This window comes from Podarcis cretensis, assembly GCF_951804945.1.
Source record: "Podarcis cretensis genome assembly, chromosome: 12".
Lineage (NCBI taxonomy): Eukaryota > Metazoa > Chordata > Lepidosauria > Squamata > Lacertidae > Podarcis > Podarcis cretensis.
This window is the reverse complement of record NC_137181.1, coordinates 49,775,078-49,791,270: the sequence shown is the minus strand read 5'-3', so window position 1 is coordinate 49,791,270 and position 16,193 is coordinate 49,775,078. Positions and strand designations below refer to the sequence as shown.

General features: G+C 41.7%; 1 protein-coding gene across 11 annotated transcripts in view; it reads right to left on the bottom strand.

The window, feature by feature from the left end:
• The window catches only part of TRAK1 (trafficking kinesin protein 1), a 136,426-nt gene that overhangs the window by 51,631 nt on the left and 68,602 nt on the right, over positions 1-16,193 (bottom strand). For 3 of the 11 annotated variants that reach the window (XM_079947208.1, XM_079947209.1, XM_079947210.1), the window contains exon 1: positions 5,171-5,441. The exons of 6 other annotated variants lie outside the window; for them this stretch is intronic. In XM_079947208.1, coding sequence (XP_079803334.1) covers positions 5,171-5,288 — 118 coding nt within the window. In that variant the 5' untranslated portion in view covers positions 5,289-5,441. Of the gene's footprint in view, positions 1-5,170; positions 5,442-16,193 lie in introns of those variants that run through there. 2 more of the 11 variants (XM_079947201.1, XM_079947207.1) reach the window with 2 other exon arrangements.

Here is a 16,193-nt window from a genome sequence, read left to right as displayed (position 1 = left end):
CCAGGCACTCCTGTCTTCCACTGCCTCCCGCAGTTTGGTCAAACTCATGCTGGTAGCTTCAAGAACACTGTCCAACCATCTCGTCCTCTGTCGTCCCCTTCTCCTTGTGCCCTCCATCTTTCCCAACATAAGGGTCTTTTCCAGGGAGTCTTCTTTTCTCATGAGGTGGCCAAAGTATTGGAGCCTCAGCTCCAGGATCTGTCCTTCTAGTGAGCACTCAGGGCTGACTTCCTTCAGAATGGAGAGGTTTGATCTTCTTGCAGTCCATGGGACTCTCAAGAGTCTCCTCCAGCACCATAATTCAAAAGCATCCATTCTTCGGCGATCAGCCTTCTTTATGGTCCAGCTCTCACTTCCATACATCACTACTGGGAAAACCATAGCTTTTACTATACGGACCTTTGTTGTCTCTGCTTTTTAAGAAGTCCCCAGGTTTAGTAGACCTCAAAACCATAGAAAAGGCACAGTGATCTATCTGTACTAGGGAAAGTGTGATCATTTCTCTCCCACTTCCCTTGATCTCACCACACCCTAGTGCAGTTGTCCCTTTTGTTTTCCTATCCTACCGGAGATGTCATCGGATACTCACAAAGAAGCAGGCAAAAAGCAGCTGTTTCCAGTGTATTGCACCTCCTCAAAGAAAGGGCAGCATGCCAGAGAGAGAAGTCTTGAGTCAAGTGGGATCTTGTGTGAGGCTGGGTGGGACAGGGGGTACATGTGGCTGAACTCGGGCAGGCAGCAGAGTTTGGGGTGGGTGTCTCTGCATAAGGATTGCAAAAGAAAATGGGCTGAATACACAAGCTAATTGCTTGCTGCGGGGGGCAGGGTAGGATGAGATGGATGGCAAAATGCTTTTGCAGAGAACATATTTAATCTAGGGGGAAAGGGACAAAGAATGAAGGGGTAAGGAGATAACGAATTAAAATAAGAATCCCCAGAGAACCAGATATGAACAAGAGAGCTAAAAAAAACAAAACCCCAAAGGCCTGCTTTTGAAAGCAGAGGCATACTACTTCAACATACCTCTGAAATCCCCTCACTAATTTATATTCCCATTAGAACAAGCATAAATTAAACTCTGAACTGCATATTTTTAATGAGTTCAATGAGCACTTGGCTTTTATGTTGAAAAGAATGAGGCCTTAAACTAGCTCCCTTCTCCAAAATCTCTGCACGAACTAGCATTTACACGTTTCTTTCCTATTATTCTTACTTGGTAAATTGGTGTTGTAAATTCTCTTGGCTTGGACTGGCTTGGTAGGATGGTCTGCAGCAGTAGCTTCTGTGTGAAAGAGAATCAAGCTAGCAAGTGCCTTAGGTGAATTAAAGGAGTGGGGAACTCTTTTGGCACTGGGGACCAGATTTTTATCAGGGTAGGGCAAACTTTGCCAGGTGAGTGGGGGCCATCCACCTATCACATGACACAACTATGACATCACATGACTGACAAATTGGCTACCTTGCCAAAATCCTTTGCAGTCCCAGTGATCAATCTAACCTCTCTCTCTCTCTCTCTTTGTGTGTGTGTGTGTATGTGTGTGCATGAGTGAAGGAGAGCGAGAAAGAGAATTTCTTCATCACTGTGCGATGGAACAGTCTCTGTCAGAGCTGATATGCAAAGCAGGCACCTGTGCTCTGATGCACAGCATTGAAGAAAAGAACTACGCCTGCTTGTTTTTGTTGCACATGCAGCAACAGCAAGCAGACCTGGTTTTTCAGAAACCCAGACGCATGCTGATCCTTTCTGGAGGTTAAAAGGATCATTGTGGAATGGGTTTTCCATGAAGGTCCTGCCTCATCAGCTGAGGCCACCAGTACGTTGCCAGCCCTATCAGTATACAAATACATAAACAAATCCACCAGAACAGCTATGAGATACCGAGAGAGCCCCAGGAGAGGGCAGTTCTGCCAGAACCAGTTTGGAATCTGAAGCAAGTACTTAGGAGAGAAGTTGTGTTCCCTCAGATATGCATTTGCCTGAAGATGCCTCCTGTCTTGCCAGTTTCTGTTGCATCTGGGGAACACACTTTTAGTAACCTTAAGATTATTAAGAACTACCTGCGGTCAGCAAACCATGCTATTATGCTTTCGCTGGAGAATGCAGTTGCAAAGCAAATAAATTATGCTGATGGAACTGATGACTTTGCATCTATGAATGCAAGAAATACATCCTTTGCTTAGACTTGCAATTCCTTTTGCACACACCTAAAGCAAGAGTACCAAACTTTGCTCTCATTTTGTTGTTTACGTCCAAACTTTTAATAAAAGTTTACCTCTCCGAGGTAAATTTTGCCAATTCATCCTTGGCATAGAACGTGATTATTCTACTGCAGCCCAATACATAACTTAAGAACAAAATAATACCCTCCAGCATGGTTTAAAAGATTGTTTAACTGGCCAAATGCCTGGGAGAAGAGGAATGTTTCGGACTGGCACCTAAAGAGATGTAACATAGGCACCAGGCGAGCTTCCCTGAAATAGCATTCCACAAATGGGGAGCCACTGTAGAAAAGGCCCGTTCTCACACTGTCGCCCTCTGAACATCTCACGGAGGAGGCACATGAAGGAGAACCTCAGCTTATGATTGCAGAGTCTGGGTTGGTTCATATGGGGAGAGGTGATCCTTGAGGTACTGTGGTCCTGAGCCATTTGAGGCTTTATAGGTCAAAACCAGCCCTTTGAATTGGGCCAGGAAAGTAATTTGCAGCCTGTGATGTTGGGCCAGGGTCGGTGTTATGTGCTTAAACAGACTTGCTCCGGTGAGCCACCTGGCTGCTGAATTCTGCACCAGCTGAAGTTTCTGAACCATCTTCAGAGGCAGCCCTATGTATCACGTGTTGCAGTAATCTAACCTAGAGGTTACCAGAGCATAGACGACAGAAGTTAGGCTTTCCCTGTCCAGAGAGGGGCACAGTTGGGCCAACTAGCCACACAGCTTATGGAAGGCACTGTGTGTTTACTGACGCCACCTGAGCCTCTGGAGACAGCACGGGACCCAGATGTACCCCTAGGCTTTGTACCCACTCCTTTAGAGGGAGTGTATGCCCATCAAAACCAGAAAGCCTTCCAGCCAGCCAGCCAAGGGAACCACCCAATAACAGTGCTTCAGTCTTATCTGGATTGAGCTTTGGTATTTAAATAACTATTAAAGATACAGGAGTCTTCCTTTTCAAATGTTGGCTGCCTCTGCCTCAGCACTTGTTAAAAGAATTCTAGCAGCTCATGATACTAGATAGAAATTGTTTGTGGCCCTTTCCACCTAGAATATTTGTGTCTCTTCTTTTTAAGAGTCTGGGTAGTTCCCGACCATGCCATACTCTGCGTAGCCCCAGTGGAATCAATGGACTCAAGTCTGGCATGGTTAACTTAAGTCCATTTACTTTAATGGGCCTACTCTGACTCAGAAGGTAGAGGGGTGGTTTCCGAATATCTGCTTCTTAACAATGGATCTTTGTTAAAGAGGCTTTTGTGCTGTTTGATTTGCTCTTCCTTTCCCCCAGCTTTTTTGGAAGTGTTAGAGCCCTGGTAAACTTTTTTTTTTAAGGCTGCATGCGTTTTTGCCCTTTGCATAGCAATGAGAATGGCTGGTAGTGGGCAAGGTCATTATTTAACACAGAGACACGCAAAATTATTTTGCACTGCAGCACTTGCATTCCTAAGATTATCACAATATTGCCATGCAACACAGCTACACACAACACTATATTGATTTGATTGGGGGGATTTTTACACCTTATAAGCAGAATGAATGCAAGACATTTTTTAATAGCTCTTCCTTATGGAAACAAGAAAGAAAGAGAAAAAGAAAACCTGATTTACCATGTGCGAGTAAGGCAGTAGCAGGGATTGAGATTCACCAAATGTTTACTGAAATGAGAATCACTGGCTTACAAACATTAGCAGCCTGTCTCGGGAGTAATCTATTCTTCCCATGCCATATGTTGCACTGTTCATAAGAAACCAGTTTTTAGTGCTCCTTGTGTAATGAACTTTCAACCCCAGCTCCAAGGATCATCTTACTCTATCTTTCCTTTACAGCTGGGGAAAGAAACGCAGTCACAATGTATTGCCCAAAACACATTCTGTGTTAGGGCTACAAGGAACACAGAGATTTGTTCCTCGCTACTTCCGTTACCCATGTTATCTATACTGCTCCAGAAAATGCAGGTAAGTAGCTGCCTCCTGCTACTGTCAGTTTATGAATCCCTTTTCATTGTTCACTCCCACAATCATTGGGTTGCAGAGCGACATAAGAATCATTCTGAGAAGGGTTGTGTGTCCACTAACAATTTGAGAGTGTGCATGACATGTGCAAAGCTACAACTACAGCAGCATGTAGAGCTTGGCAGAAACATGTCAGATAACACCACATCCTGTCAGGCAACCCAAAATCATGCTCAAAACCAACTCATAAATGATACTCTAAGAAGAATGATGGTGGGATTCAGAAGGAGCATCTGCTCTTCCCTGGCCCTACAGAGCACATAGCTATTTTCTCTTGTCTCCTCTCTTACGCTCTTCCCTAACTCCAGGTACACAGGGGAGTATCTGTCTGCTTAGGGACCACGGAACCCAAACACTAAGGAGCATGTGGTACACTCTCAATTTGTGCTGGAATTTGTCTCTTGCCAAAGATAACCTGCTCCTACACAGAAGCCACCCACTCCTATCTGATTATAAAAGACAAAAAAAGCACCTGGTCTTCACAGGCGCATGAGACAACTGAAGGGCTAAGTATTCAATCACATATTTCTACAACTTATTGGTACATATTCCGCTACACACACTCTCTCTCTTTCTCTCTCCTGGCCAAGGTATGTGTTTCACCATTCAGAGACAAATGATCCAATTGAAAGAAAAATATAATTGGCCCTTAGAATGTAGTCCACCTAGAGTGAACTACCAGAATTAAACTACAAGTAAACCACAAGGTACATGTAGCATCAAATCAGAGAATATTAATACTTTAATATTTCAAGGCAATAAAAGTTTCATTTTACAGGCTAAAACCACAATCTCCGACAAAACTTCTGAATAAAATTGATTTGAAGAAGACTGAAAAGGTACTTTTCTTTACAATCCCAGTGCCAAAATAGTGTGATTGGGATAAACATACTGAGACAGAAAACCAATTTCATGCATTAAAATGTAAGTAGCAGGTAAGTAGTACCTTCTTCCAAGATATCAAGGTTGTCGCAACATCTGTGCTTGGATTCAGTAACATGATCATCGTATTCAAAGCTTTCTTCTTCATTGATTGATTCGTTCAGTGACATGGCTAAAATCATCCTTGAGAAGGAGCCCTGTCGTCTAATGCCCTGAAAAGGGACAAGCCATCTTCACGGAGGCTACATCCACAGAGCAGTTCAATTAAGGTTTCCACAGAGCAGAAACCAACCTCCTTGCTCAACATACTCCAACTAGAATGGTGAGGTAAGTCTGCATACTATGATCACCATAACACAGCTGGAGAAAATAATACAGAAGGATGGGGGAATGGAGAACCATCTGTCTAATTGTTACTAGGAATAATCCATGCACTGTTTACAAAACCAGATTAGACTCCAGTTACATTTCTTTGGATGCAACTGTTTCAACACAGGAAAATCAACTGCTAAGCAAATTCTCCCTTTAAAGCAGTATCTGCTTAAACCTGTCATATTTCCTCCCCACGCCAGACACAAATGGTAGTTTCCTACAAGTTTCATAGCAACCGTACCAGGAAATACACACAAATAAAAAGAATGTTACATGGCGTGGTGAAGGTAGGGAGGGCGGGGGAATTACCTTTGGAATACATTGCCTAACCTTCAAACGACAGATTTCTAAAAGGAGGAAACAGGAGCCACGTACAGGTGCAATTTGGGAGTTAATACGATGCAGGGCTTCAGAATATGCCAGACTGAAACTACTCAATAAAGAATCTACCTTTACATTATCACTATGGTTTCAAACTATCATGGGAATAAGAAACTCCAGAATTTATGCTGTTTTCTACCACATAAAGTGGTCACACCCCTTTCTGTCATTTTCCCTATTATATGGTTGTTTCAATTGGGAACTGGTATGTCAGAAACTTGGGTGTGGAGTAACAAATTCAAGGTTCAGGCTGCAATCCTAAATGAGTTAATTAGGAAGTAAGACTAACTGAACTTACTGTTAAATAAAAATGGATCAAATAGAAATGGGAAGTTAAGGGAATTTCAAAGCACTGAGCCACCAAAGATAAACATTTATTATACCCTTTACATGTAGTTATGGGATAACTCTCTATTTTGGATGACGTAATATATGGAATGGTTCTGTGATGACCACCACACAGATACTCATACGATATCTGAAACAGTTTTCAAAAATGTATAAATCCAAATCAAATAAGTGTTGGAAATGTAAAGAGAAAGGTTCTTTTTACCATATGTGGTGGTCTTGTAGTAGGGTTAAAGCTTACTGGGAACTGATATATAATTAATTGAAAATGATGTTTAATATAACGTTTATAAAAAACACACACCCAGAAGCTTGGCTTTGGGAAATTATAGGGACGGAACTACTGAAACTGCATAGAAACTTATTTATGTATGCTACTAAAGCAGCAAGAATGTTACTTGCCAAAAATTGAAAGAAGCAGAAGTCCCAGCAAAGGAAGAATGGATACAAAAACTGATGGAATACGCAGAAATGACGAAACTTACCAGTTGAATAAGACATCAAGATAACAAACTTTTAAATAAAAGAATGGAAATGTTTTTTGACCATTTACAGATAAATTGCAAACAGATAAAAACATTGGCAGGATTGTGGTAATAACCTGCAGTTTTATAAGAGTATATATTTAAAGTAGATGAATAAATGAGCAAATTAAGATAATTTGGATATGCAGAAGATATCAAAAATAAATTTAAGGAACCGCAGAGAGGTGCGGAAGGAAGTCAAGTTTTGAAATCTTAAAATGATTGTAAAATTAGTGAAATGTATAAACCTGAAAAACATAAATAAAAATAAAAATGAAGCAAGTTTTCAAAATGAAAATGTAAAATGAAATAGTTAATTAAATGATGTTAATAACTAAAATAAATAATATTTATTTTATTATAAATAAATAAAACAAATAAATAAATAATAAATAAAATAAATAAAATGATGTTAATTAAGATTAAGAGTCACACTGCCATCCATCTTCACTCACGCTTAAGGCAAACTTGGGTTTACCATTTAGGAGGGAATCTGGCGGGAAATAAGAGGGGTTGAGAGGATACAATCTCACAGACCACACCTAATCCCTCAAAACACAGCTAAAAGCTGAGTCACATCTCTTGAAGGCAGCATAGAGGTCTTAGGAAGAAAGGTGAGGGTTGATTCACAAATGTGTGCTTCATCTCAACACGTCTCAGAGGAACAACATGCACGTTCCACCACTGAAAAATATTACCTTCAAGGCAATACACACTGCCTTATCTATGATACCCAATGTGTGAATGTTTATGGCATTTAAGGATGACTTGCAACTCAATTCAGACACACTCAAGGAGCGAGATAGTAACACACAGCACACTTTCAGAAAGCAAAGGTTCTGAACTTTCAAAGCAGAACAAAAAAGAAGTTGTCCCACAATGAAAGCTAGGATAACAACTTGACTGGGTGTTATAACGTCAACAATGTTTAGGCAACACAATGACCATATACAATGGTGCCTCGCAAGACGAAAAGAATCCGTTCCACGAGTCTCTACGTCTTGCGGTTTTTTCGTCTTGCGAAGCAAGCCCATTAGCGGCTTAGCGGATTAGCGCTATTAGCGGCTTAGGGGCTTAGGGGCTTAGCGGATCAGCTGATAAGCGGCTTAGCGGATCAGCTGATAAGCGGCTTAGCGGCTTAGAAAAGGGGGGGGGGAAGGAAAAAAAACCCCGCAGGAACTCGCAATACATTTTCATCTTGCAAAGCAAGCCCATAGGAAATTCGTTTTGCGAAGCACCTCCAAAACGGAAAACCCTTTCGTCTAGCGGGTTTTCCGTCTTGCGAGGCATTCGTCTTGCGGGGCACCACTGTACATACGTAATAGACAATCTTTATAGAATTCCTTCAAACAATAACAAGTTCAAAATGAAATCTTAGACTCCCAGTCTCTGAAAGTCTTTAAATTAAGAGAGTTCCAAACTTTGTACGATGAAAGATAAGCTGTCCAACACTGAACAGAGATTCTGGGTATTGACTGCTGTTTTGCAGATCTTCGTCAGGATGGTGGGAGAACATAGAATTGTTTCATAAACCCATCTTATTTCGAATGAATATAGGGATGTGAATGGAAATATCAAATGCTGTGGAGCAGTGCTCATGTGATAATGCAAGTTTGTTTGGATACTGCATGTTATAACAGGCAGGGAGTAAACATTTGGAACATGTGCATGGAAACAAAAGTGGGCAACTTGTAACAAACAAACATGATGTAAACCTTAAAGGTTATCATGTTATGCTTAATTAACATGAATACATCTGTAGTCTTTTTATCGAGCATCACAAAAGACCTTTTGTGACTAAAGGTATCGTCGATATGCAGTGTTTGTATTTGCTAGTGCTAAGATAGCTGCAGAATATATTTTTCGCTAGCCTCAAAATGGTTTAGGGACGTGGGTGGCGCTGTGGGTTACACCACAGAGCCTAGGGCTTGCCGATCAGAAGGTCGGCGGTTTGAATCCCTGCGACAGGGTGAGCTCCTGATGCTCGGTCCCTGCTCCTGCCAACCTAGCAGTTCGAAAGCACGTCAAAGTGCAAGTAGATAAATAGGTACCGCTCCAGCGGGAAGGTAAACGGCGTTTCCGTGCGCTGCTCTGGGTCACCAGAAGCGGCTTAGACATGCTGGCCACATGACCCGGAAGCTGTACGCCTGCTCCCTCGGCCCATAAAACGAGATGCGCGCTGCAACCCCAAAGTTGGCCACGACTGGACCTAATGGTCAGGGGTCCCTTTACCTTTACAAAATGGCTTAATCAAGGCTCTGATCCTATAACGTGGGAGTGGGGAACCTGTGGCCCTCCAGATGTTTTCGGGCCTCAGCCTTTGCCAGCATGGCCAATGGTAGGGAATCATGGAGATTGTAGTCCAATATCTGAATGGCCATTAGCTATTCCTGCTATGCTGTTTACCTAAGAGGTGGCTCCACTGAGCTCAATGGAACTTCCTATTTTTTCTCCTGGAAGTTATATTCAATTAAAGACTACGGTGCTTAAAATTATTATATGTAGCTGTCTTAACCTGGGCCACTTCTCCTGCAGAATGAGGAAACTCTTCCACAAATTATCCAGAAGGTAATTAACGTGATTGCTACAGGTGAACAAAATAAGCAAGTCTGCAGAATCAAAACTCATTTTTTGACATTAGTACAGGAAAAAATCATTATAAAGTCTTGGGTGCAAAGAACTACTTAGCTACTTTAGGCAAGCCCAAAGGCTTGGGCATGCACCGTGGGATTTCTGAAGTATTTGATTTAAATGGAAGACTCCTATGCTATCACAATTTACTTTTGGAAGTCTTCTCAAGTGCAAAAATGGTTTGACATGCAGCACGGCTGGGCTTCTGTTTAAGACATGTGAATGCAAAATTGTCTGGAGTTGCCTGGTTCTTTGTATCTGGGTCTGAGTAAAGGCAATGTAACCATGCAGACATTTTTTACAGATTTTCAACAAGAGTTGCTGGCATTTTGTTTTATATTCTGTTTTAAAAGCTTCTCTCTTACTTTTCATCTTCTAAGACACTCAAAACAACAAGCAGGATAGAAATACAAGAGAGATCAAAACACCACAGTAGCACTAGAATGGTAAAATCAGCTGTCAGAACAGGTAAGAACAGTAAAAAGTAAAAATCCAGTTGCTCAGAAGTTTGGGAACCTATCTTTCATCAAAAGGCAGTATATATTTTTATTAAATAAAAAATATAAAGGCTTTGTGCAAGATTTCATTGTTTGTTTGATCCAAGCGCTGTCTGCAAAGCTCAACACAGCAGAAAGTGAAGCAACAAGGAAATTGGTCCATGACACCAGCAGAGGAAATTCAAATATATGCACTTAATAGACTGTTAACTTTCTGTAAAAAGAAATGTAGTAAGAAATGGAGATCTTTCCAAACAATTGCACTGCATTATGTAGCCCAGCTCTTCAAAGTATTTTGTGCAGCCACCCACGTCCTTCTGTTTAGCTCTTAAATAAGATAATGGGTGCTTGTTTCTCTGTTACTGACACACCTTCTTTTGGTATGTGTAGAGGATGTTGTTTGCTTAATGCTGTCCCCAGTGACGATTTGCAGCTTCATGTACCATGTAAATATTTCATTATTTGAAAAGATAAGCAAAGATAAGCAATAAACTTTCCACAGGTTCATACAGAAAGAGACGACATTCAAGAAGCTGGAAATAGCACATATGTCAATCATATGTATGTAGAATCACAGAATTGTAGAGTTGGAAGAGACCACAAGAGTCATCTAGTCCAACCCTCTCCAATGCAAAAATCTTCTGCCCAGTGTGGGGTCAACTTGAACCCATGACCCTGAGATTAAAAGTCTCATCTCGCCCTTCTTTGTATTTTAGTGTATTGTATTGTGTTTTGTTGGAAGCCGCCCAGAGTGGCTGGGTATAAATAATAAATTTATTATTATTATTATTATTATTATTATTATTATTATTATTATTATTACTTCTGAGGGAACTCTGCATATTTCAGGTTATACAATTTTATTCTCACAGGAGTCTTATGAGGAAGAGATAGCATGATTTTTCAAAAAAGGAAGCTTAAAAGAGCACACACATACAGCTTGTGAACTACAGTGGTACCTCGGTTACATACGCTTCAGGTTACATATGCTTCAGGTTAAAGACTCTGCTAACCCAGAAATAATACCTCAGGTCAAGAACTTTGCTTCAGGATGAGAACAGAAATTGTATTTCAGCGGTGCGGCAGCAGCAGGAGACCCCATTAGCTAAAGTGGTGCTTCAGGTTAAGAACAGTTTCAGGTTAAGAACAGACCTCCGGAACGAATTAAGTTCATAACCCAAGGTACCACTGTATTTCAAATTGACACTCAACACACACTGCAATGGGTGACATGAAGGCCTCACATCATTCCCTTGTTAGTTCCACAGCTCTGTAAGCAAAAGATTCAACTGCAAAGTTTACCATTTAAATGGTGGTTCCAAGATTCTGCACAGAACTGTCATTTCCTGCAATTTTCTCGAGGCAGATGACAGATATCTGAAACAGAGTCTTTCTGTTGTGGTACAGAGATTGTGGAATATATCCTTCCCAAGGAGCCCTACTGGGCTCCTTCACTTCTGCCAAATTTTTGATGGTTGTTGAAGACTTTCATTTTGGACACTTTCTGTTTGTGATTGCATCTTGCAATTTCCTGACTGAGGTTTTAAAATCTGTGACTCATTCACATGCTCCACTGTTAATTTTCTTTTTGTAAGTAGTGCAATATTAATGTTTTTTGTTAATTTTTGAAACCACTTTGCGGTCTAGTATGACCAGGGGACGCAGGTGGCGCTGTGGGTTAAAGCCTCAGCGCCTAGGACTTGCCGATCGAAAGGTCGGCGGTTCGAATCCCTGCGGCGGGGTGCGCTCCCGCTGCTCGGTCCCAGCGCCTGCCAACCTAGCAGTTCGAAAGCACCTCCGGGTGCAAGTAGATAAATAGGGACCGCTTACCAGCGGGAAGGTAAACGGCGTTTCCGTGTGCGGCTCTGGCTCTGGCCAGAGCAGCTTCGTCACCCTGGCCACGTGACCCGGAAGTGTCTCCGGACAGCGCTGGCCCCTGGCCTCTTGAGTGAGATGGGCGCACAACCCCAGAGTCTGTCAAGACTGGCCCGTACGGGCAGGGGTACCTTTACCTTTACCTTTTTCTCTTCCTTGCAACCGTATTTTCTGGAGTGAGAGTACCTAAAAAAAGGCCTTGAGGATTTTCAACCATTTGTAAGGAATGATCGAAAACCTCAAGTGGCTGTGAGTCAAAAGGTGGGGTGTTTTCCTATCTCTGTTGTGAGGAAGGGGAGACAGAGAATGAGTGTGGAAGGCCTACCTTGCATACAATGTGAGGAAAGGCAATATGCAGAGTTGAATGAATGCAAGAATGAAATAAGGTAGGCCACCTAGTGGGATTAAGAGGTCTTAACCTAAGTGTGTCTGCTCCAAGCCCAACACTCAAACACCACGAGCAACAGTTTAATGTACAAACTCAATAAGCATTATCTTTAGTAGTGTGTTGGATATCTCTGGTGCAGATATGCTAAGTATCCAAACTGCCCTGGAGAAAACACAAACGGGAGGATCCCTTTGAGGTATGTAGGAAAATCAGACAAACCTGGCTGGCTGGCTGCTTCCCTTCAATCTAGGTTCTATTGTGTATTGTATTCAGAACACATATGCCCTCAGGTGGATTGGAGAGGAAGGGTAGACATAAATAACAATAATCATCCTCCCTCTTTGCCTCTACCTCTTCTTCAGGTACGGGACAAGGCCAAAAATGGCACAAAATACAACAATCCCTAAACTTCTTTTCTGAAGGCCTACACGTTAACATGATTTAAAATTTATTCATAAAACCTCATCAGGCAAGAGTTGCATTTTATCAACTGCCTCATGTACAATTCTGATAGAGATCTGTTTTAAACACTTTTAAATATTGTATATTTAAATTGTTGTCACTTACCTTAGGACCTCATGGTAAAGGACAAGAAATAAACAGAATAAATGATAGCAACAATAATTTATGACACAACAAATATGAAAGTTTGCTTGTTGGCTTCCAGATGTCACATCAAAGAAATCTTTGCTAATATGTGGCAACTTGATATCAGATAGCTGTCTGGCTACAACAGTGAAGTTCTCCTTGTCTGAGTGCCATGAGACAGTTTTCCTTATATTTATAGATAAGATAGTAACTTGCTAGTAAGTGTGTGTCAAGCAAAGCATGCAAGAATTACCTAGATCCACTAGGCCTGAAAATGTCCCTGGGTCAAGTAAAATTTAGTAGGTTATCTCAGAGAGTTGAGCAAAATGATCTGAGCTACATGTCACATAGGAGGCAGCAAAAAATTCAAAAACAAAAGGAACTTTTTCAGCATCAGTAAGCATATGAACCTTGGGGAAAACAAAACCCATCTGCTCTGCCTAGAGAAATATATTTAAAATAGTTCTGGCTGCAGTAAGATGAAAGTGTTGAAGAGCGAACTTAAGATATAACTGAATTGAAATAACAAAAAGTAGAAGGGACCAGAAGGCCACCAACATAAATATTATCTTCCTGTTCTAGGGCAGGGTCGTGTGCCAACCAGTCCTTTCCTAAATTTCACAACTAATTCAGAGTAAAGATTTGCACAGGATTAGCTCACCTTTCAAATTCCGACACATAATAATATATGAATGGGTGTATACAAATGTATGGAAAAAGGCTGGGCTGATGAGAACCACCAATATGGAGGTCCCTGCATATACAACTTGGTTTTCGCTAGATTTTCTAGGGAACTATGTATGTTACATTTAAGGATTTGACAGTGTTCCAGACCACAAAAGAGGGAGCAAACAAAATGTACACCTGTGTTAGAGAAGGCAGAACAAAACCAAGCAATGGTGCAAAGCCACAAGCCAAAGGAAAGGCAAAAGAAATGCTACAGTTGTGCACTCATCTTTCATTAAGACAGAACAAGGCCAGAAGATCATCTGTCACAGGAAGAACACAAAAGCTGGAACAACTGGGGAGCAGATTTTCCTGTTTCACTCCCCCTGGGCCTTACTCCCGTAATAACTACCATTGAAGGCAAAGTTGGCAGGAGAACCCATACTCACCGCTTGATTGCCATCAGCCAGCCTGAGAAGGCCAGAACGTGAGTGGCAGTTGCCCTGAACTGTCTGCTCTAGATGGGGTTGCATATCTGTAGCTTCTGAGTTTTCCTGAATTCACTGCTATCTTTGGAGGCACAGGTGGCCTCAGTAGTATGGAGTGCCTTCTACAAGCTATTTCCCTAACCAGACTGTGGATTCAGTAACCTATGCTCTAGCAACCTCCAGGTGAGATCACTATGTGCGGGGCTGCTTTTGTTACAGAACGTGTACAACAAGACTATGGCCACAGGACTTCTCAGGGGGTGAGCATTTAGCACTACTTCTGCACAGCTACCCTGATTTCCAAGGCCAATTCAAAGTGCTGGTTTTAACCCACAAAGTCCTATATGTCTCAGGCGGCCAATACTGAACAAAATGCCTCTCCCAAGTTGAACATGCCCAGACCATCATCTGAGCTCCTCTTCCAGGTGCCCCCTCTTCAATAGGCTGGGAGGATGGCAACAACAGGATCTTGGGGGGTGGCAGCCCACCTTTCTATGGAATGATACCCCAAGGAAGACCCACCTGGTGCCAATGTTAACATCCTTTTGTGCCAAGTTAAGACATACCTCTTCTCTTAGGCTTCTGAGGAATTATGATAACCAATTGTACTGTTTTATTGTTAAACTTGGTGGTCGTTCTTAATATTATGTACACATGATGCCTAGAAATGTTTTGTATTAGGCAATTAATAAAATCGAATGCCTATTACTACTAATTCTGAACACTGAAACCTGGAATAAGGAGTTTCGATCCACTAATGGCCCTACATGCCAATTTGTCCCCAACACTGCCATTTTGAAGGTAATATACATTATATTGCATATGCTGAAAGGCAGAACAGTAGACTGCGAAAGTTAATTAGCATTCTTTACTGATTTATTCTCATATTCTCGCCTTTAAAATTCAAGCGATCTTTATATCATTTTCACCAAGTCATACCATATTTTGAGCACAAGTATTCTGGCGTATGTGTGCCACAGTGCTGCAAATCTGAATTAATGACGAAATCATTTAAATGGAAAACTGATGGTTCCTTGGACGTCCCTAACTAGATGCATTTCATCATGTCATTTGAAAATTACTGGTAGGTCAAACTCCTGTTCTTCAGAGACAGTAGATACAATTCATGAAGCCAAACTTATTAAAGAGGAGTTTGTCCTTTTCTCTAATGCACGAGACTTTTGAAGTTATTAAGATTTTGGGGGGATCCTGACCAAAATTTTGTTATCCACGGCACACTAGTAATATGTGCCATTTATAATGTCTGTTGGGACGCAGGTGGCGCTAAAGGTTAAAGCCTCAGCGCCTAGGACTTGCCGATCGAAAGGTCGGCGGTTCGAATCCCTGCGGCGGGGTGCGCTCCCGCTGCTCGGTCCCAGCGCCTGCCAACCTAGCAGTTTGAAAGCACCTCCGGGTGCAAGTAGATAAATAGGGACCGCTTACTGGCGGGAAGGTAAACGGCGTTTCCGTGTGCGGCTCTGGCTCGCCAGAGCAGCGATGTCACGCTGGCCACGTGACCCGGAAGTGTCTCCGGACAGCGCTGGCCCCTGGCCTCTTAAGTGAGATGGGCGCACAACCCCAGAGTCTGTCAAGACTGGCCCGTACGGGCAGGGGTACCTTTACCTTTACCTTATAATGTCTGTATAAATTCCTTTACTAGATATGTATTTTGAATTGTTTAGTAAGCATTATGGAGGGTGGAAGAAAGACAATCTGTTCAAGAGACAAAACCATAACCCCTGGCTGGGCCAGTTTAAAACCAGCAAAGTGGCAATCCTACTAGTCCTCCACCCTGTAATTTATTACACCTATCGCGCAGCATACTTTCAATTAACAAGTTCTACGTGGTCAGAAATTCTGAAAAACAGGACAGTGTAATTTTGACAACAAAATTGTTGTGGTGAGATTTAAAATAGGGAAGAGTTCACGGTTTTATTTCAACAGCATCAGCCATTTTACTTTCAGTTTATTTCACCTAAAATCTCTCAGAAAGTTTCTGAAAATCAGCTTGGCAGAGTAGTGAAAAGGAAAAGTGTAGCTGTTAGAGTATTAAGCATTCAAAACAAGGCCAGTAAACCATAAGAAATTATATCAGTCAGATTAACTCTTCAAAGGACAAATTCATAGAGAAAACAAATGATATAACAAATATTTTTCCCTCACATATATGCATTCTAGGTATGGTTCCTTTGCAAACATTGAATTTAATATATACATGAGGAGCTCATCAGTTTCTCAAGGCTTGTAGGCGGAAAGGTGTTTTTTTGTGAAATTCAGGCTAGTACTCTTAATATTTTAGCTGTGTATTTGAAAGTTTGCTCTTATCCTA